Below are 21,471 nucleotides of genomic sequence, written 5' to 3'. Positions count from 1 at the left end.
TCGATGCTGTCGATGCTGTCTTGTTGTCTTGCCGTCTATCTGTTCTGTTAACGACTGTGCGACTGCTGCACCTACAAATTATAATTATGTGTATCTATGAGATACAAATTTACAATTACAATTACAGCCCCCACGCAGACCACCGACCAATTTTGTGGTGCTGTGGGCGTGGGTCCGGGTCCACAAATTATATGGCCAGTACTTTGGGGGGCACCAGGCAATTGTTATGCAAAGAGGCTGAGCAGCCTGGTCGGGGAGCTGGGGAGATCCCTCTCGATCCGCCAGATCTGTGAGATCATGTGAATGAAAATGGAAAGTGGTCAGTGTTTACGGCGGCTCTCGCTCTCCCTCTCCCTCTCCCACTCCGGGCCGCATAACTAAAAGAGTTATTATGGTGATTTCTTCTTTGCTGAAACGGAAGCCTCTCCATAATACACACGCGTCGTATTGTCGCATTACAGAATTGCACTGTGACAGACCAACGGACAAACAGACAGACGGACAGCCAGCGACATAATTGTAATCGTAATCGTGGGGACATATGTACATATGTTTGCTTATTGTAAACTTGTATTTGCCTTTAATGAGGCCGGAAGAAATTGTTGGAATTGCAACTTAAACTGAAACTGAAACTGGCAGCCGTTCCAGCAATCCAAAAGCAAGCAAAGGCTTGGCTTTAAGCCGCACAAACAAGCCCCATGTTGTTAAGAAATCCCCAGCCATAGAACGGGGATTCATACATCACGAGGGTCTTTCACTTTCGTAATGCCCATAGCCATAGCCTCTGGGGTAAAAAAGACCAGAGTCAGAGTTAGAGCCAGAGTCAGAGCCAGAGCTAGAGCCAGAGCCCGACCTTTATTTGCTTTTGGCAGCTTTCTATCTGCACGGAAGCAGGCGAAGAGCCGTAAATTGGCTAAGAAGGGCGTTGGACAACACCAGAAACAACAAGATCGAGAAGTGCTATAAAAAAGAGCAGTGCAAAGCAAACTCGAGTTACATATGTATGTATGTATGTGGATAAAGTGGTAACTCCCCGGAGCGGATATTCTGTACGATAAATTGAAGTGAACCTTCCACTTAATCATACTTGTTTTGTGCATTTATTGCTCTAGAAGCACAAGTGCTCGCATTTATCAGTGCCCCAGCATTGTTTTTATTATTCATTATTCCCTTCCCACCACACAATCGAATTGCAGTTTTAAGTTCCCTTATCAGTGTTTATTATCGAACTCCTTCTCTTGCTATTTTTACTTACATTTTGGAGGCCGTTCTTGGCGTTCTGGCCGGGTATCTGCGAGTGTGAATAATCCCCAGTGTGATTGCAATTACATATTCCAAATCCGAAATGCGTATATTTGGCAGCTTTAAATCAATCAGTATCCAATGTTTCGCTCTCTTTGTATCTATGCTAATCAGCCGCGGGGCGATTCACTTCTTATATAACTACTAATGGCCAAGTATTATCTTTTGAACGCTTTCATATACAAATCAGCCAAGCAGAATTATCATTTTAGCCATGCTATGGCGATGGCTATGGCCCACTGTCAATGGCCAATCTTTTGTGCACTTTCCCGGAGCAGACGCAGAAGCAGCAGCAGCAGCAGCCCCGACACTTGCCACATCTTCTACTTTTACTTTCCACAAAACAAACAAACACACACACACACACAGCACTGCCACTTGATGAGTGCCAACTGCAGTTGCAGCGATCAATCAAACAATCACAAAAGTTGCACAACGCCAATCGATTTCGATCACAATTAAGCGCGAAATATGCGATACGCGTTAATGGAGCTGCTTTTCTGGACGATCGTTCGTTCGGTCGCGGTCGCCGGTCACTGGAAGACTGATACCGATACCCGACCGAGACGAAGCAAAGCTCAGAGCTCGGAGGCAGGCCGCAACAATAGCACTTTGCTATCGATGTGAAGCCCGCCAGCCCGAAGTTTGGGAGCTTCGGCCGAGTGCCGGGGGGTCATGGTACACCACCAACACCAACACCACCGCCACCGCTCGGAGATCGGAAAGCTTTCAGGCACTCAACAAAACAACAAAACAAATCTACGTAGGGAGAACATACTAATTCCCAAAGAGGTAAACGACAGCTGTCCCAATTCCGCTTTTCGTTTACTTTTCGCGTGAAACTTCTTCTTTTTTTTTTTGGGCTGCGGTTTATTGTTTTTACGAGTGTACCTGGTACTGTATGGTCTTGAGGGGTATACCGGAGCTCGACGAAGGTATGCGCCAGGCAGAGTAGAGCGTTTTTGTACATCATCTGGAGTCGAAGACTGACTAAACTACGAACTACGACTATGAACAAAACCATCTTTCATGTTCCGAAAATATGTGGGGAAAAATGTGATAGTTATGGGAAAACAGAAAACATATATGATGAAGATCCCCAGTATCCACGCATCTTTCACAGTTTCTAGCTCTGCCAGATCTCTGTTTTCAGTGTTTAGTGTTTTTTTTTTGAAAGAGAATGCGAAAAAAACGATTAAATATTTGAGTCCACAAATAAAAATCAGGAATTCCAGTCACGTTGGGGCTGTTGCTGATATACTCCATTACCTGGAACAAGAGTTCCAAGGGGCCCAAGCCCCGAGAGAGACACATTCTCCACTTTGAGATGGCCTGCGGGGAGACTCAAAACCGAAACTGTCCACATTAGAAAGTAAGCGAAAAAGTGAAGCAGAATGACGAGTCGAAGATGTTCAATGAAATGGGCTTTTTGCACGGGCAACCAGCTGTGTGGAAATTAACCAAAAGTGAGCATTTTTCTTGCCCAATTGGGGCTGTCCGAGTTGTCAGACAGGAAGACCAGAGCTCGACGCCGGCGGCGGCAGAGTCATGTGAAAGTGCGCCTAGAATTGGCGGCGAATGGCGATGCAGAGAAAATGGAAAATGCTCATCGGCTGGCCAGAGTCAGAGTCAGAGTCTGTCAACTTCCTGTTGAAAATCTAGGCAGAGCCTAGAGTGGTTTCCAAAACAGAAAAAACACAATTTGCAGAACGAGTTTCCAAGACTGAGAGAAGACTCTCTTCTGATGGGTGATTCTTTGGACGGTGAAGCCATTATCAAGAAGATTTCTTCAACAGTTTGTTCGATAGAGTAAGAAGAAACAGATGTTGGATGTATCATGCTTTTAATAGTAAATTGTATATTTCAATCATACATACATACATATATGTACCTACATATGTATTGTTAGTCCTCCGTCAGTTTTTACATTTCCTTAGCACTTTTGCATGCTGTTTGCATCTGTTAATATTTGATTTAAACAAGCTACTAACTTACTTGGTGCAAAGTTGTGATCTAAATATCGTTTGTTAGAAACATTAAAATATCGTAGAGTAGGGTAGAGTTGGGTAAGGTAAAGATCTCGACACACACATACTCTCTCGTAATATATAGTATTCTCCCCTCTCCATCTGTCGTGTAAAATAGTTTTCTTATTTTGGTTTTTCTTGGAAAAGTATTCCCTTAGCTTTTGTATCACTCTACGGTTCAATATCTTATATTGGTGCGAGAAAAAGTGCATTACCATTAGTGTGTTACCATTAAGGAGAGATTGTTTTGTATAACAGGTCCTGATCGGACACGATCTACATATACATTTTAGGTATATATTTTATATTTCAAGTTCAAAACCGATTCACGATCAAGGCAAAAATAATGTATAACAGCGGCATTCGGATGCGCTTCAAAAAGGGTTTTTGTTTTACTTTGTTTAATTCTAGATACAAATGGCTAAGAACTTTTCAGTTCGCAATCTCGACTCGGTGTATCCCTGATAGTGCCAGCGACTCCAGCCTTACTGCCCTTAAAGCACAGCTCTGTTGGCTTATCATTGCATTTTAAGGTATTATAATGGTGGTTTATTTATTTAAACAAATTTGTGTGTAACTTAGGCAAACAAAATAACGAAAAAAATAGTAAAATGATTTCTTGCACCGCGATCGATGTTGCTCGGTTCTTGAGATAGTTTAATTATATATAATACAATAAAATAAATATTAAACATAGGAGTAAGAAATAAGGATTAGCAAGGGTTTTATTCATTCTGAAAATATTTTGTGATCTCTGCGGTCGGTCGGTCGGTCTATCCCCACCATCACATCGTCCCGTCCCTCTTTTATTGGGGGATGCGTATGTGGATGGGTGCTATATATTCACTAGATTTACTCGGCTCTTTAGTTTGCATTAAAGACCTACTACTGTGAGTCGGTTGTTGCTTGTTGCTCTTGTAATTTCACTAAACTAATTTTAACATTTCATTACTTTCACACAGTGCACTTAACAATTCGTCAGCAAAAAAATCATCATATCAAAGAGTCTGCATACGTTTCCATACAAAAAAATAATCGTAATTGGTATTCATCTCCCCACAACATCCGAAACATCTTCCTCCATCCATCCGGCCATCTATCACCTCCCCTCCTTAGACGGAAATCGCATCGTTGAGCAGAGCATTCAGCTCGCGGATATGCTGGGCCTTGGATCCAGTGGCGGTCGAGGCGCTTGCGGCGCGTCCGGTATAGCTGTGGAGATTGAAGGATATACGGATTAGACATGGACATAGTTCTGGCAGATTTCGGGGGTGAGTTCACATAACATTCGGCTCTTGATTCGGTTAGGAAACGTGCACTAAACATTATTCTATGTAGTTCTTTGATTGAGTTTTAGCACACAGTTATGGGGGTATATGCTCAATGAAATGAAAGGGTTAAAGCAGGCGCAAAGTATTAGGTATACAATATATTAGAAATGATAAGAGAGAGTAGAACACGTTCGAGGGTGCAGCTGGAACCCAAAACATTGAAATGGACTCCCAGGGGAAGGAGGCTGGCCATATGCCTGAGGGAAACTCTAGATAGCCCCCATTCGTTGGATCACCTAAGCATTGCAGAAACATTCTAGTTCCGTTGAAAACTGTTTCAGGTCTTCGATCAAGATGACACAACACACTAGCTTCACTATATCTCTAGTGTGTCTGTGTGTGTGTGTAGGGTGTGAGGGTAGGGTTTCTCGTATATATCATGTTGGACAAAAGTACACACTATTCGGGTTACAGTTGATGGAACGATCTGGGTTAGACTATGCCAAGGATTAACATTGGGGTTATCCCTTTTAGCGGGGGCCAAAAACAAAAACAAAAAAAACACAGAAACATGTCAAAGAACAAATGCAAAACTGTCGACAAAACGCGCGTGCTCCAAACAGAAATAGAAATGGAATTAGAGTTAGAGTTAGAGTTAGAAATAGAACTAGAAGGATTAGAAGGTAAGTAGTGTTGAGGTATTAAGTATTAGTGTGCGTTGGTTTTGTTGTGGAGTGGAAATATTTGGCCCAGGGAACAAAAACATGCATGCCGAACAGCGCTTTGGGAAACAGAAATCAAAAGGGGGAAAACGGGAGAAACAATCTTTGGGTGGAAACGGAAACGGAAACAGAAACATAGGCGAAACAAAAGACAAATGAGGAGTTAAACAAAACTGAGAGACAGAGAGGGAGCAGAGAGTATTAATTTTGGATTGAGTACTCTGAGCAGTAGCTCTGGTTGTTGTAGTAGAGGAGGAGTAGAGTTGTTATTTGCAGATAGATAGATTTGATTAGATAGTTAATTGATAGATAGTTTAGTTTAATTGTTTCACGCGCATCGAGTACTTTGCTTGCTTGCTGGCTATTTTTTTTATAAACGGTAGCTGCTGGCAGTTGCACAGCCACAGCTGGTTGCGCCCTCTCACCTAATTTTGCGTCCGGTTTTCGAGATGCGCGCACCCGGGGCGGCCGCATTGCCCGCGGGCCTATTGAAATCGTGTCGTACATTCTTTAGGTCAAAATGCTTGGCGGCATTGAAGTCGGCAGTGGCGGTGGCCGAGCCACCGTCCGTCGAACCGTCACTCTTATTCGAGGCGAACATGCGGCTTAGCCAGGGTTTCGATTCGGATTCGGAGGATGCGGATACATGATTAGTATGATCAGTAGTAGTATTGGTAGTATTGGTTGTTGTATTGGAGGACATTGGATCATCGCTTTGGCTGCAACAATAACACATACACAGAGAGAGAGAGAGAGAAAGAGAGAGAGAGAGACAAAGAGAGAGAGAGGATATGTTTTTGGTTTGGTTTGGTTTCGTTTCGATTTTTTCTTTTTGGATATTTTTCGGTGGGTTTTACGGTGGGTTTTTGTGTTTGTTTTCTTGCCAATTAGAATAGGGACATACGAAGTCTGTACACAACGGATATGGATATAGGGATGGATAGGGGTTTCAAAACAAAATAACAAAAGTTCCTTGGGTTTTTGGTTTTCGGTTTTCTCTTCTTTCTCACAAATTTCGATTAGTAAAGAAGGAGAACTTAACGATAGAATCAGAATTAGAATTAAACGAGAAAATCATAAATAAGAAGCCATGCAAAGTAAGGATGGAAAAAGGGATGAGATAGATCCAAAAAAAACAAAAGGACCATCGAAATATCAATAGATTGAAGAGCCTCCAATGGAGCAAAACATATTGATATTTGTATAGTCTCTGATACGATATACGGTAGAGTATGCAGTGAAGTAAAGCCAATTATCTGATGAGATTCGCTGGGTGACCAATTATTCGGAATACAATTTTGCAATCAGGAGGTGAAAAATGTTCAATTCTTGGAGTGGTTTTCGGTGGTGGTGGACATGCGCTCATCCAAAACGAAAAGAAACAAGAACTTTGAAGCGGTTTTCTATTGAATGTTTGTTGGAGTGTGGAGTGGGTTTCGTGTGGAACGTTCTTGTTTTTTTTTGTGTTACTTCTAGATCTAAGAAGTCTAAGACTAGCTACTAAGAGAGAGAGATATATATAGAGAAAGAGGAAGAGAGAGAGAAGCCTTAGCTTGGGAAACGGTTGAATGAGGATAGAATCGAAGTAAACCAAAATGAATAACAGCTAAAGGCATTGCGAGGAGTGATGGTGACAGCCATGAGAGTGTGGGTGAAAGTGAAAGTGAGGAGAAGAAAGTCAAATCAAATGATCGGTTAATGCAAAAATAGTGAAACAATAGCAAAAGGATAGATAAGATAAGAGAATCAAAGAATCTTAATCGAGTAAAGAGTGCACGATGAGAGAGAGAGAGAGAGAGGTGCACTCTAAGTTGATAACAGAGAAACGTAGAAAAAAAAACAAGAGAGAGAGAAACAGAGAGAGAGAGAGAGAGAGAGAGAGTCTATCCAAGAGAGCGATGGGGCTGGGTCGGGGCTTCAGGTGTGGGTCGGATCGTGTGTCGTTGCTTAAAGTTTAGCCCTGGCCCTGTGGCACCTACCTGACATCGCGACTGTGGTTGAGGGCGGTGAGGAAACGGGGCTGGACATAGGTCCAGCTTCCCTGGTTCTTGTGCTCCTCCTGGGCCCAGACCAGCTCGGCGTTCTTGTACAGATTGGCCTGCTCCTTGACCAGATCGAAGGGGAAGGGCGAGACCTATACGGAGAGGATTGGAGAACGAGCTTTAGCAGTGCTCACAGAGACAAGCTAGGACAACGACTCACCTGCTCCACACGCAGAATGGCAACGTCGCTCTCCAGCTGCTTCTCGGTACGCATTTTGGTCAGATCGTAGTAGACGCGACCCGAGCAGAAGACGACCTTCTTGACGTTGGCTGGATTCTGGCCAGCCGGCCCATTGTCGGGGATGATGCGCTGGAATTCGCTGCCCTCGCTCATCTCGCTGAAGGGGCTCTTGGCCTCCGGGTGGCGCAGCAGCGACTTGGGCGTGCACAGGATCAGGGGCTTGCGGAAGGGCAGAGCGATCTGGCGACGCAAGATGTGGTAGTAGTTCGCGGGCGTCGTGCAGTTGGCCACGATCCAGTTGATGTCGTGCAACTGGCGGACAGCGAACTCATCCGACTCGGGGGGGAAGTAGTCGGGATCGTCGGAGCTCATCTGCAGGAACCGCTCCACGCGGCACGAGGAGTGCTCAGGGCCCATGCCCTCCATGCCGTGGGGCAGCAGCATCACCAGACCCGACTGGCGCACCCACTTCGACTGTCCGCTGGAGATGAACTGATCGATGATCGACTGGGCCGTGTTGCTGAAATCTCCGAACTGCGCCTCCCACAGCACCAGGGCGTTGGGATTGGTCATCGAGTAGCCGTGCTCGAAGCCCAGCACCGCGTACTCCGACAGCGAGCTGTTGGAGACGGAGTAGGGCGCCTGGTCGGGGTACATGTGCTGCAGCGAGTTGTAGGTGGCCTTGTCCACCAGCTGGTGGTGCAGCACGTGGTGACGGTGCGAGAAGGTGCCGCGCTCCACATCCTGTCCGGACAGACGCACGTGGATGCCCTCCTTCAGCAGCGAGCCGAAGGCCATGGCCTCGCCCAGCGCCCAATCGGCAATCTTCTCGTCGACCATGTTCTTGCGGGCGGCCAACACACGCATCAGACCCCTAGACGGAAAGAAGGACACATATAAGCCTCGATAATAAATCGAACAGTCCTGAGGCGGAACTCACTTGTGGATCACGAATTCAGCGGCATTGGGTGGTGGCATGGAGAAACGGTTGCCAATGTGGATCAGAGTCTCCTCCTTGACGCCGGTGGGGGCCACCTTCAGGGGGTCCTTGCCCTCGAAGAAGCCAGACCAGGGCGAGTCCAGCCAGTCCTTGTACTTGACATGGGTCTCGGTCTTGGCCAGGGCGAAGGCCTCCTCGCAGATGTTCTCGTACTTGGCGGCCACCGACTTGACCTCCTCGCCGGTGACGGTGCCCTCGGCGATCAGCTTGTCCGCGTACAGATCCAAGCAGTTCTTGTGCTTCCTGATCTTCTGGTACATGAGTGGCTGCGTGAACATCGGCTCGTCGATCTCGTTGTGTCCGTTGCGACGGTAGCCGACCAGATCGATGACACAGTCCTTGTGGAAAGTGGCACGCCACTCGGCGGCGACCTTGCACACGTGCATCACGGCCTCTGGGTCGTCGGCGTTGACGTGGAAAATGGGGGCATTGACCACGCGTGCCACGTCCGTGCAGTAGGGAGAGGAGCGGGAGAAGCGGGGATCGGTGGTGAAGCCGATCTGGTTGTTGGCCACCACGTGGATGGTGCCGTGGGTAGTGTAGTCGGGCAGGTCCGACAAGTGCATCGTCTCGTAGACGACACCCTGGCCGCAGAAGGCGGCATCGCCGTGGATCAGAATGGACATGACCTTCTTGCCCTCCTGGTCGCCGCGGTAGAACTGCTCGGCACGGGTCTTGCCCTGAACCACGGGATCGACTGCCTCCAGATGGGAGGGATTGGCCACCACGGCCAGGCGGATGTTCTTGTTCGTCACGCGATTCAGACGCTCAATATAGGTGCCCAAATGGTACTTGACATCGCCAGAGCCCTAGCGAAGAAAGAATTCTTTAGATCAGATTCTGTTCTGCAGAGGATTCCCTCCATCTACTCACATCGTCGGCAGCCTCCAGGCCAGCGAACTGCGTGAAGATCTGGTTCAGCGGCTTGCGGCACACGTTGGCCAAGGTGTTGAGGCGTCCACGATGGGGCATGCCCATGATAACGGACTCAACTCCGAGCTCTGTGGACACATCGATGATCTCCTTGAGGGCTGGGATCATGATCTCGCAACCCTCCAGGCCGAAACGCTTCTCCGACGAGTACTTCTTGGCCAGGAAGGCCTCGAAGCCAGTGGCGCGGGTCAAACGGGCCAGGATCAGGCGCTTCTCCTCGGGCGAGAAGTTGAGCACGCCGGGAGTCTCAAAGTGCTTGCGGATCCAGTTGCACTGCTCCAAAGAGTTGATGAACATGAACTCCACACCGATCTTGTTGCAGTAGACATTCTCCAGGCGGTTCAGGATTTCCCTAAGGGACAAAGGACAGAAGACAAAGGAGTTGCAGTTTTGCTAAGGCATTCCTGCTCCTGGGAGAGCACTTGTACTTACTTGAGTGGCAGCGAGGCCTCGTCGCCACCAATGAAGGTGGTGCTGGGCAGCTTGAACTGACGCTCCATATCCTGTTCGCCTGTTTTTTTTTTTTTTGGGTGGGGATTGGGTATTCATATATTAGTGAAGTGCTCGTTGTGGGTGGGAGGAGAGTGGTATGGTGTCTGACATTTTTGTTTGTTGTTTTTTTGGGGGGTTAGTAATTTGTAGGCGGCAAATGTTTTGGGTTGAAATTCGGAGTGTAATGACTTGTTGCTTCTAGATAAAGTATGTATGTACAATATATATTGTAGTGGGGGTGTATATAGGGCGGGGGGTACAGACAGATAGATAGATGCTCATCAACATGCTCTCAACATGGAATCTCTCAGCTGGTTCTCGTTTATTCGATAATCGCTGGAGACACGACATGCACTAGAAAAACTTCAATTTGATTGGTTGATAATCCCCCGTCCCTCCGACAATCAGACTATTATCAATCGATGCCTTTTTTTCCCCCCTTTGGATTTGCTTCACTTCACTTCAATCAACTTTCAATAAACAATACTAGCATGCAATCTATGATCTATACGTGACATTCTTATAAGTAGGTAGAGAGGACTAAGTAGGTATGTATATATTTTTGTAACTTTTTGTCACGACAGTCAAGCAACAACAAATTACATATAAAATTAACAATAGAAATGTAACACAAATTGTTTTGGCAATATATGTGTATGTATATATTATATAGTAGAATAGTAGTAATATATAGGCGCATATTTACTTGGTTCTATATATCATTTTTGGTACATTTTTTGTTTAGAGGTGAGGTCGATTTTGATGTCAAGGAGGAGTATATCGTGTATGCGTGAGAAAGATAGAAAACGTCACTACGTCACAACGTACAGTAGTACTCGTAATTGCATATGGTATTTCTTGTGGGAGGACTTAAGGACTAAACATACAGGACACAGGACACAGGACACAGGACACTGGACATTGGGGGTATTTACAACACAAAATAGAGTTTAAAAACGGTAACTGAAAATGGGGTTTCAGGGAGTGGATTTCTGACCACAAGCTCGATAGGGGGCGGGAGTGGGGGGGGGGGGGAGGAGGAGGACGTTTACTTACCGAAACTGAAATTAGCGTAAATGGATTTCGTCGAGGAGTTGCCAGGCAATTCTGGTGAATTAATTTCGAGTGGATCGAGGTGAGCAATATTATGTCCTCGGATCTAACGTGTGTGAGTATTGTCGGTTGGGTTTGGTTGTGGTTGTGTATGTTGTGTGGTGTGTGTGTGTGGGTTGGTGGGTATTTTTTTTTTTTGTTTTTTGGTAGTATTAACAATGTTTGTTCGGATTTCGTTTAGATTTTCACACACAATACACACACATCGATAATTGATACAAAAAGAGAGAGAGAGAATTTGGAATTTTTTGTTTTAACGTTTTGTTGTTGTTTTTGCGATTGATTTGTTTTGTTTTTTTTGGGTTTTTGAGTTTTGATTGCAGTTTTGTTTTAGTTTTCGGTTTGGTTCGATTTTTGTTACATTTAGCGGTTAGGAAGCGTTTGGGTTATATATATAAAAATAAATGGAAAAGAAAATAAAAATCAATTATAATTTGTAGACTGGCAAAGAGTACGTATCGTATTTATAAACTAAACAAATAAACAAACAAACAAACACAAATTAAAGCGAGACACTAAAAGCTGCCCACAAGAGACCTTCCATCCAGTGGGTTCCAGTAGTTTGGACGGAACAATGGGGCTGTAGCTATGGATTACGGGCGGGATGTGGCTGTGGGTGTGGGTATGGATCGTCTTGGATCGGAGGTTGGATGGGGATTGTTAATCAATTCAACAGGAACGGAACGAAACGGAACGGAACGCAGCGAACAACAGGGTGCACAAAAAGAACAGAGAAAGAGAGAGACAGGGAGAAAGAGAGAGAGAGAGTGACGTGGCGTGGCGTGGCGTGACTTGACGTGGAAAGGGTGAGAGAGCGAAAAGGATAGAGTAACTTTTGTAATGTGAGAGAAAGCCATACACCAAAGGATATATTACTTACACTTATTCGGTACGGAACTCATACCACTTAAACCAGAACTAAACGCAAAACTTTTGCTTGTTGCTAACTTATAACCTAGTATAAAAGTGGAAATGGATCTACATATACTACATACATATGTAGTTCGTATTCCCTGATTGGATTGGATTGGATTGGATTGGATTCCCTGATTTCATCAACTCCGAATTTCACTTAACATTCTCTTCCGTTAAATGTTAATTGAAAAGCACTTTTCAAAGATATGTTTTCATTTTTTTAGAGGTGTTTGTGGTTTAAGTGTGGATGAACTGTGGATGGGGTTTTCGATAGTGGGTGCGGTTGGGTATAGTGCAACTTTGGTGGTTAGATGAGGGAGAGAGGGAGAGTTTTGTAAAAGAGAATTTACCAAACAAAAACCCAGAGTGCTGCCGTAGCACATCTTCGTTAGCACGACGTGCTAGACCATCCTTGCAAACGGTTTTTTCGCGCGTTAAGATTCCAAGCGGATCCACTTCAGATGCCAAATGACCACGTGACTATATATGGTGCGTACATATCATAGATATAGATTGATTGATTGATTATATGATGGTGTATAAAGGAGGAGCAGTAGGTAATCGTGTGTCGAGATACTATACAAAATCATCTACAAATCAACAGAGGGTTCAAACTAAAACGATCATAACTTTTTCTCTCTGGCATTCAGTGTTCTTAGCTCTTCTTCTCACATCAACCACCGTATCCGTGTGACCCCGCCACTTACTAAAAACTAAACATAATTATGATCAATGTTTATGAAAATGTTAGGACCTAGACCTAAACGAAAACTACTGGAGTGAGAGCCCAAAGATACAATAAATCAATGGAAATGATGGGAACAGAAAGGCCAAAACTACTCATGAACATGTGCTCCCCAATGGAATACAATACTTTATGGAATGTATGTGCGAATATACATATTTATATTATATCCCCACATAGAACACATCTTACAAGACTACCAGCTAAATCATAAATCAATATCGCATGGATGGTTTTGTGGATTGTGGGGCGGTGGTGGTGGGGGGGAGCTAAGCTAGATGCTACTACTTTGTGTACCGGATATTCGGAATGATCTGGACTTTGGATTCTGGAGTCTGGGGATAGATATGCACAAAATGAACACACATAACAGAGGGTGGGTGTGGGGGGTGGTTGAGGCAACTCTCTAATAATCCATAAACATAAACATTCAACTGAACCTAAAACGAAACAAAAAGCGACGCCAGCGAATACGTTTCACTGTGCCTCTAGCGGTTGCGCTGTGGCGGCTGCTGCAATCTCAACTGTGAGGTGGATCGACGAACGTCAGCACGATCCGACGTACCTGGTAGCTCCTGATGATGGCCTGCACGGCCAGATGGTCGTCGATGGTCTTGGAGTCGGGGGCAGCTCCGGCCACGGCACCGCCGCCCAGACTGAAGGCCGTCAAAGGCAAGGTGTTGGCCTGCACGGGCGCCAGATTGGGTGGGCTGGTGTACGTGTTGCTGCGGAAGTAGGCATCCCAGGACTGCGAAAGCAAAGAGAGCAGAGTCCATTAGAATTTATAAGGTGATAAGGTCGGCGCGCTCTACCAGTCACTTACTGTATGCACAGAGGCGGGGTCACGCAGCCAGGCGTTGTACATCTCCTCCACATAGGTGGCCGTGCTGCCATTGGCAAAGGGCTCGGCAGCAGCCGAGTTGTAGGTACGCACAGCGGCGGCTGCTGTCGCCTTGGCCACCTGTAAGCAATGGAATATTCGTATTGGATTCTTGGATATCCGCTAGAGCTTACCTTTTGGCTGGTGCCGCTCTTGAACAGCCATGTGGCAAAGTTCTTGTGCGCCATTGGCGACAAAGCCAGACTGAAGGCTGTGTGGGCTCTATGCATTTTGTAGCTTTACAAAATATAACTGAAAATGGAGTGGAATAGAAGGGAATCATTAATATAAAAATACAGATATTTCCCAACTGATTAATCGATTGCCTTGTTGCCTTTATTTGTTGACAAACAAGGCACGTAGAAGCAGCCCACCCCCGTATCAGCAATCAGCCTCTGTCTGGCTGCTGTAAGTCTGATAAGATAAGGCTAGGTTGCCCCGCAGAGTAGTTTTTGTACGAGTACGTCATGGTCATGCTCTAACTGTGTCACACAGCCGATCCAACGATAAAAAGCCAATGAATACTTGTTGCTAGCCCAGCGACTTGTCGGTCTCTTATGAAATTCACGCACAAAGCAAGTTGTGGAGCAGCACACGAGAGCACTGGGGAAATTTACATATGAGTCTGGTTCTGCGGCTAGACTGCTCGTAGACCCCATAGCCCCCACATATGTATGTAGCTATGAAATGGTAATGGAAACTCGGGCAGCTCACACGTGACGCTGACAAGCTGACAACGATCGCTGGCCAGCGGCTGACTCTGCTGTTTCTCCGACTATGACGTCAAACTCTGCCGCGGGCTGCCTTTTTTTTTGGGGTGGGCCTTCGTCTTTTTGATAACCAGCCAAGAAATACTGAGCAATAAAGCAAGATACTTTGCCCCTTTTCTGTATAGGGAACGGGAATGCAAAATGGGGAATGGTGAAATGGTTAAATGGGCTTATATACTTCTCAAAGGAGAGAGAATGTGGCGGCCGCTTTTTGCGCAGTTTTATTTCGTTTTCAACTTAATCAGTCTTTCGGAATATTTGCCTGTTAAATAAAACGAACGTTTGTTTGCTCATCGTGAGCATTCACCTGCTTTTTTTTTTTTGGAAACGGGTTTACGGACAAGGGGGGCGACCCAACGGCAACGGCAACGGGAAAGGTAGAGAAAGATAACGTCAAATGTGAATGTCCCGAGGTCGGCCGTGAGGCATAATAAATATAGTACTTGCGAATCATGACTAAATGTATGGCCAACTAGGAGAGTAACGTAACACCGCCATATTTATATAAAGTAGATTCTTTCTGGATCCAGATCAGGCCACGCAGACAGTATTATCAGCGAACGGTGGATGTTGTCGCAGACCTCCGTAATATTGTCATATTATTAATGAAATATTGATAAGGCAGCGCGTGCGTGGATGTCGTAATTGAATATTTGAGGTCTAATCAGCTGCTTTATGCGAAAATAAATCCATACAAAATGGGAAATGGAAATCAGAATTCGAATGGTAAGGAAGGCGGGGCCCGGGGCCCGGCGCCCGGGTCACATGCTCTTATCATACAAGGAGGAGGGTCTCGTCTCCTGCCTCGCCAGACAAATTTGACAATGCCGCCTGGCGGAGCGATTACAAAACGATTGGAGTGAACGGTTGAACCGGTTTGAAGCGGTGGTCAATGTGAAGTATTTGAAAGTGCAGGCCAGGCACTTCGATTCGGTTCGATTCGTTTCGTTTCGATTACAAAACAGATCTAGCAAACACGAATGTACGTATGTGCATATAGATAACATCTGTGTTTGTTCACGGACACACAGAGAATTCAATTTTCATCGCTTTTTTGCACGTTCCTTAAGTGCCGTTATTTATCTACTTGCTTGTTTTGTGGTGGCATTTTTCACAAACTGTTTTGTTTCTTGCAATTATATTCTGCTCAGAAATGAGCGTTGACGGCGCCGCTCGCTGCTGGCGTCGCCGCTTTGGTTACGAAAACATTATTACATAAGTGAAAAAAGCAGAAAGAAGGCAAACAAAAATAATCGCGTGAGAGCAGAAATATAGATGAAAATTATGCGGTGCCCCGAAGATGATGCCTCCCGATCCGATGCTAATTGGTGTGAAATAACACTCTCCACTGCCAGCGAGAGCGATGAGTTTGCACTTGCCACCGCCCCCCATCCGCCCCATTTGGAGCGTGACTCGACGGCGTATGGGCCCGCGGATAATTCATTCAAATATTACTTTTATCCGACTAATTATACACTGTTTTGGGGAGTAGACCGAATAAACCAATATACGATTATATGTACGCATGAAATACTGTATGCGGACTGCTCCCAAAAAAACCAACCGAATATATATACTCGTCACGGCGTATCTGACAGATACGTTTGTTCGTGTTGAGTGCTGCGCGTCGACTGCGAACAGTCGGGGCCCACCGAGAGGGAGATACATTTTAGAAATCGAATTTGTCGGCTGCCTCCTCTCGTTTTGCGTTTTCTTTCGTCAAAAGCGAACGGAAGGAAAGGAAAACAGAGAGCGTGTGATAAAAACACACACAAACGAAAACAGAAAACGGGCACATGACACTGCAAAACAATGCATCTGTGTGTGTGGGTGCACGAACGGCTCTGTAGCTCAAGGAAAAGGGGGTATGGCCAGTCAGCTGATAACAATCCAGGTATCGCATACACAAGTTCCTTAACTTATCTCATGGGTTCGTTCGTCTCGTTCGTTTCTTCTGGTCTGTTCCCCTGTACCTCGTCTGGCCTCTTTCCCTATTTATAGGCAGAATTTTGTTTACAACAAACAAAAGTCCGCCCGCTCGTCAGCCGGCCGCCTTTTCGACAGAGCCGCCCACACAGGCTATGTGGGAGGGGAACAAATACAAAACCAAGTACATTCTTCTGGTTAATATTAAAAAGTGTATCGATTACCTCCTCCCCGACTAATCAATAACATTTTCAAGTTCATACACGCGCTTGGTCTATCGGCATTGGTTTATCAATTCTGATGGGCTTCAAAGGTGCGGAATTCCAGGAACGCAATCGATAAGGCGAGAGTCTCCACTTAGCGGGGACAGAAACCACCCTGCAACTGCATTTCATTGAGGGGTCCAACTAGACGAGCCCCCTCCGACGCACAGCTGGCCATAGTAGAAGAAGAAGAAGTGGAAGGCCAAAGGGAGTTGGGGAAACAGCCGAAAGAGAAATAAAAAGAGAGCAAGAAGTGACGCTATAGTCCTAACAGTTCTTTCAGTGAGTGCAGCTACACTGAGCGAGAGAGAAAGAGAGTTAGCAAGCGCGAAGCTCAAATGCCGAAACAAGCTGCACAAGAGAGAGAGAGGCAGAACTGCAAGTATGCGCTGGTCTGGGACTATCATACCGTTCTTATCATAGGTTTGAGAGCCATAGAGCTATTTGTTTAACTGGCAATAACCAACAAAAACGAGGGCAACAACTTGTTATGTTAACCCCCCTCCTTTTCTCACGCACAGCAAAAGCTAACTGTGCCGCGCGCTTTCTTCTTCGAGTTGATTGATGATTCACAAAACGCGAGCATAGAAAAAAGCACACGCGGCAATTGGAATGGGAACGGAACGCACAATTATTGCGTCATCGATGCAGCAGACACGAAATAATTTTTACAAAATCACATGTGACGTAGCCATTTGTAGGCGGCAACAAGAGCTGCACCGATAGCGAGCGACAGCAGAAAAATCGTTGGGAAATTTCACTTTTCATGCGATTAGCAGGCGCAAGCGCATATTGAGGGTCCACCGCCCACCTGCACTTGTATTATATAAGAACAGTCCTTCGCCAGGGCCATGAAAAAGGCTCTCAAAATGCATTATGGAATCCGGGGAACTTCACTGACTCCCTAGGATGGTTGACCACGCGGTGGACAGTTAATGGGAAGTCCACTGGACTCAAATTCCAGGAAATTCACATGATCGAAAAGCGAATGCAAGGGAAAATGTTAAAGCCACCTCAAGCACACGAGTTTTCACAAAACTGAGACAGACACATACACTACAGATTATTATACGCTACACTTGCGATTAATTTTGCACTTGAAATCCTTAAATAGAAAAAATTTAAACTTATTTACGTTTTTACAGCCAAAACTTTTTTATAGGGATGGGCGACAGTGTGACGCGATAAGATATACCGTCTGACCCTCAGAAATATACCGAAATATATCGCCTCATTTACAAAATATACCGAAAAAGTATATAACAGAACGTAAACGGGCACCCTGGTGCGCACGTTTTTTCCAACTTAACCCACTTAACCCCTCTTTATTTAAATAGATGAAAAAATTGAGTGAAGGCGCGGAAAATTATACTGTTTTGTAGACGCGTCCTTTCACTCTAATACAAAATAAAGAAAGTTACCACTATTGCTTTAACCTGAACTGCGCTATTATTCTTCAAGTTGCTTTATATTTGTGGAGTATATTTGAATGGTCGACAATGGGTTATTCGTTCTCTGTCCACGATTGGAAATCATATTTCCAAATTTGATATTCGGTTAAATGTTACTAGATTGGATCCTCAACACTGAACACATCATTTAATCATTTAATCCGATAGATGAAACAATTTGCTACAAGTTATGCTAATTTTAAGTACTCCCTCTTATTGGATTTTTTACAAAATAAGGTTGTTAAACTTGTCAACAAAAATGAACCCAAAATAAATTTTTTTCATAACAAACAAGGCATCTTTTCAAGGCATTTCTCTATCCCGCTTTTTATTAAATTCAATTTAATCCAAAGAATGAACTTATTTTATTTATTTTCCCCTACGACACAATTAACAAAGGGAAACAGGTGGAGCCACCATGGCGTATATCTCACATGTAGATACCGTGTGGCAAATTTTTACCTGTTGTGTTAGCAATTTTTTTATAAAATCCAAAAAATATCATGACTCAATCCGGGTATTGCCCTACATTCAAATCTATATGAAAAATATAGAGCCAATATAACCAGCTTCCGCTGAGGGCCGTCCGGGTTAATCTATCCTAACCTAACGAGCTTCCACCTCCTTTGAACCAGACGTCAGGTGGATTTCATCTGATATTATTTAAGCGGTATATTTTTCCGTTTGGAAACGTTCGGATATACTCGACTTAATTCGATTTTCTTACTACACAAACTGGCAAAATAAGCCAAACAAATTTTTTCTACCCAGAAAGTCTGGGAATGTGCAGCAAAAGATACATATGTCAACAAAATAAGAATTAGGCAAAGGAAAACCCTTAAGGGCGATGACCGGTGCTCCTTGGTTTGTTCGGACTTCAAAGCTTGAAAACGAACTCCACATTCCTAAAAATGGAGATCAAGTAAACCATCACAGTAGTCGATACAATGACAGATTTTTAATCATTCAAATGAAGCAGTTAGAGGACTCTTACTGACTTACAAATAGAAAACAATTTGCTAAATAATACAAAACCAAAATCATCTTATTAAAATGTACACGTGTATGTATATATCGAACTATTAAACTCTTAAGATAAGTAGTAATAGCCATTGTTAAGGTATAACTGATTTCTAATAATAAATAAAAAACATTAATTTAAAAAAAAAAACAAAAAAACAAGTTATAAAAAGTGCCGCAACCATGGTATGGGATGGTCGTAACTTGCAATTGGATTTGCACTAAACATTTTATTGACACACGCCACACACATGGATATACAGATACACACACAGGCTAATACTAATACCGGCTATACTGATCAAGGCAATAGCCTGTAATTTGGTCCGATATGCAGTCGAAGACGTCGAAAGCCAGATCGCAGCTTTCACCTTTCTGCGGCAACGCCTGGCGATTGACACGGTACTTGGTGGTCATGGCCCGCAGGCAGAGATTCACCGAGCGCAGGGTGGCCATAAAGAAGCCGTGCTCGTGGACGCCCTCCGAGTAGAATTGCACCAGTCCGTCCAGTGTGGGCCAGCCCATATGATCGATGGCATGGTTCTTGGCATAGACGCAGTGCAGCAGACACTAAAGGGGATTGGGGGAAAACGATGATGAAAACGAATGGCAGCCATTCAATTTGCTGATGCATAAAATCCAGCAGCTAATGTGTATTAAGTGCGCTTTACAGTGTGAAAAACCTGAGATCCGAGACCTGAGGCTGGGAGGCGTGTGATTATGAATGGAACTGAAAATGCAATGAAAATGCAGTGGCAACTGCGGCCTAGCGCTTTTCTTTCAATTGTCTATTAACCCTGACTTTAACATGGGCGGTGAGTGGGCTAGGGGGGGCAGGGAGGGGGGTGTAGTGATTATTCTCTGGCCATATTGTTTTTCTTTGGGCTGCCATTGAACTTAATTGAGCGTTGGCTTGCATTTCATTAACACTTGAAGATGGCTCTCCAGCTGCCCCTGAAGATCTCTGTGATAGGGGGAGTATCACTTACCCCCGCTATACGCTTGTCCTCCAGCGGCACCAGAGTCGGGTGATATATGTCCGAACGTGCCCCATCCAGGCGTCGGATGTTCTTCATTAGACGCGCCATACGGCGATGTGGTTCGGGCTCATCGAACAATATGTACTCGTAGTGGCTGGCATTTAATGGCCCAGTGGGTGGATGATCCAGTTCTACGCCTGAAGATCCACTGGGAACAGAGGGCCACATATAGTCGATGGTATCATCGTTGGGATCGATGGGGGGCTGATCCTGCGACACCTGCTCTTTCAGTATTTCATAGGCTTCTGTGGAGGCAATAAGTCCATTAGGGTGTGAGAGGATTCGCTGATTTCTGCACCCACCATTGACTAGTTTTGTCTTCACCTCATCCTGGCAGTGCGTGATCACGGACTCTACCTTGCGGGCGGTCCTGGGAGGATTCAGACAGCGCGACTTCTTCGTCTCGAAGCGTATTATATAGCCCACGGCATCGATCACACCGATCGATGTGATAACCACCACACACAAGATATATAAAAGTTGTGTAATTTTCATCGCAAAAGATTGATTAATGGTTGAACCAACGGAGGAGCTGAACAGATCTGAGCCCCTGGGCTGCTGTCAAATGAATGCCGCCGCCAGAGGAGCTCAAATGAAAACGAAAGCATTTTCACTTTCGTTCACAGGATGGCGGCTTTTGGCTGCTGGCGGCTGGTCACCTCTATGATCCGTCGTCTGGGTGAGTGAAACGTATATGAGATTCCAGTTTTGCTCTATGGGTATGTGGTTCAATGGCAAGTTGTCCGACTGCCTGCCTGCCACAACTGGTTGCACATTTCCCATGCGTGCAGTTGCCTCCAAATCGTTAGAAACTTGTCCTTAAAGCCAAAGTCGACCACATGCTTACGATGAACACATGGTCATTGGCAGCATCTCACTGCGGCTGATGATGTTATTGCGGCTCCCCGATCGTATCGGGTATCCATTCCATTATTTTCAATTCAAATATCAAGCGCACCCGCTCCATTTGACTGAACAATTAACCAATAAACGGCCCAGAACTAAAACCACAAAAGTCTTCCGCATTCGGTCAAAATTTGCATATGTCTGGAAACCGTAACATAAAGATCATAAAGATTATCATAGGCGGTAGTTGGCGGTGGTTTGTTGGCCGTAAAGCCAGAGCCAAGTCTTTGTCATCATAATCAGCGAAGCGGTCCGAAGTTTGTGCCTTGAGTCTTTCGTTCTAATCAGCGGAGGAGGAGGTGGTCCCGCACCCGCACTCGGACTCGGAATCGGACAAGAGGAGAGGGAGAGAGAGAGAGGAGCATCCAGAACAATGGCCAATAACTGTACTTGGAAGCGGCTACATACTAATTATGGTTCATTAAAAAGCACCGAGAACTTTTGGAGGCTTTGGCACATCCTAGGCGGAAAT

General features: G+C 45.1%; 2 protein-coding genes across 4 annotated transcripts; both read right to left on the bottom strand.

The window, feature by feature from the left end:
• Window positions 1–3,135: 3,135 nt before the first annotated feature.
• On the bottom strand, window positions 3,136–13,853 carry LOC6600538 (2-oxoglutarate dehydrogenase, mitochondrial). 3 transcript variants are annotated; one of them, XM_026991726.1, is made up of 11 exons: window positions 13,758–13,853; window positions 13,567–13,704; window positions 13,309–13,491; window positions 11,027–11,129; window positions 9,911–9,989; window positions 9,419–9,830; window positions 8,486–9,354; window positions 7,525–8,419; window positions 7,302–7,456; window positions 5,748–6,041; window positions 3,136–4,541 (listed from the first exon to the last, which is right to left on the bottom strand). In XM_026991726.1, the coding sequence occupies exons 1-11, from the start codon at window positions 13,851–13,853 to the stop codon at window positions 4,442–4,444; spliced, it is 3,324 nt and encodes a 1,107-aa protein (XP_026847527.1). In that variant the 3' UTR covers window positions 3,136–4,441. The 3 variants fall into 3 exon arrangements, with proteins under 3 accessions (XP_026847527.1, XP_026847528.1, XP_026847529.1); XM_026991727.1 differs by lacking the exons at window positions 5,748–6,041; window positions 11,027–11,129 and adding an exon at window positions 12,349–12,478; XM_026991728.1 differs by lacking the exon at window positions 5,748–6,041.
• Window positions 13,854–19,335: 5,482 nt separating this feature from the next.
• Window positions 19,336–20,588, bottom strand: LOC6600537 (general odorant-binding protein 70). The gene is made up of 3 exons (XM_002025688.1): window positions 20,396–20,588; window positions 20,043–20,338; window positions 19,336–19,623 (listed from the first exon to the last, which is right to left on the bottom strand). Exons 1-3 carry the CDS (start codon window positions 20,586–20,588, stop codon window positions 19,336–19,338), a joined length of 777 nt encoding a protein of 258 aa, XP_002025724.1.
• Between the last annotated feature and the right edge of the window lie 883 nt (window positions 20,589–21,471).

This window comes from Drosophila persimilis, unplaced genomic scaffold, assembly GCF_003286085.1.
Source record: "Drosophila persimilis strain 14011-0111.01,24,50 unplaced genomic scaffold, DperRS2 tig00000686-arrow-arrow-pilon, whole genome shotgun sequence".
NCBI classification, from domain to species: Eukaryota; Metazoa; Arthropoda; class Insecta; order Diptera; family Drosophilidae; genus Drosophila; species Drosophila persimilis.
This window is presented reverse-complemented; position numbering and strand designations above follow the sequence as displayed.

Bases quoted from the DNA above. Each gene is read 5' to 3' on its own strand.
- LOC6600538 (XM_026991726.1), bottom strand. From the start codon at position 13,853: ATGCATAGAGCCCACACAGCCTTCAGTCTGGCTTTGTCGCCAATGGCG. The intron at 9,831-9,910 runs GTAAGTACAAGT...TTTGTCCCTTAG, and splicing joins GAGGCCTCGCTGCCACTCAA to GGAAATCCTGAACCGCCTGG. The intron at 7,457-7,524 runs GTGAGTCGTTGT...CTCTCCGTATAG, and splicing joins CCATTCTGCGTGTGGAGCAG to GTCTCGCCCTTCCCCTTCGA.
- LOC6600537 (XM_002025688.1), bottom strand. From the start codon at position 20,588: ATGAAAATTACACAACTTTTATATATCTTGTGTGTGGTGGTTATCACA. The intron at 20,339-20,395 runs GTGGGTGCAGAA...TTGCCTCCACAG, and splicing joins GAAGACAAAACTAGTCAATG to AAGCCTATGAAATACTGAAA. The intron at 19,624-20,042 runs GTAAGTGATACT...AATCCCCTTTAG, and splicing joins AGGACAAGCGTATAGCGGGG to TGTCTGCTGCACTGCGTCTA.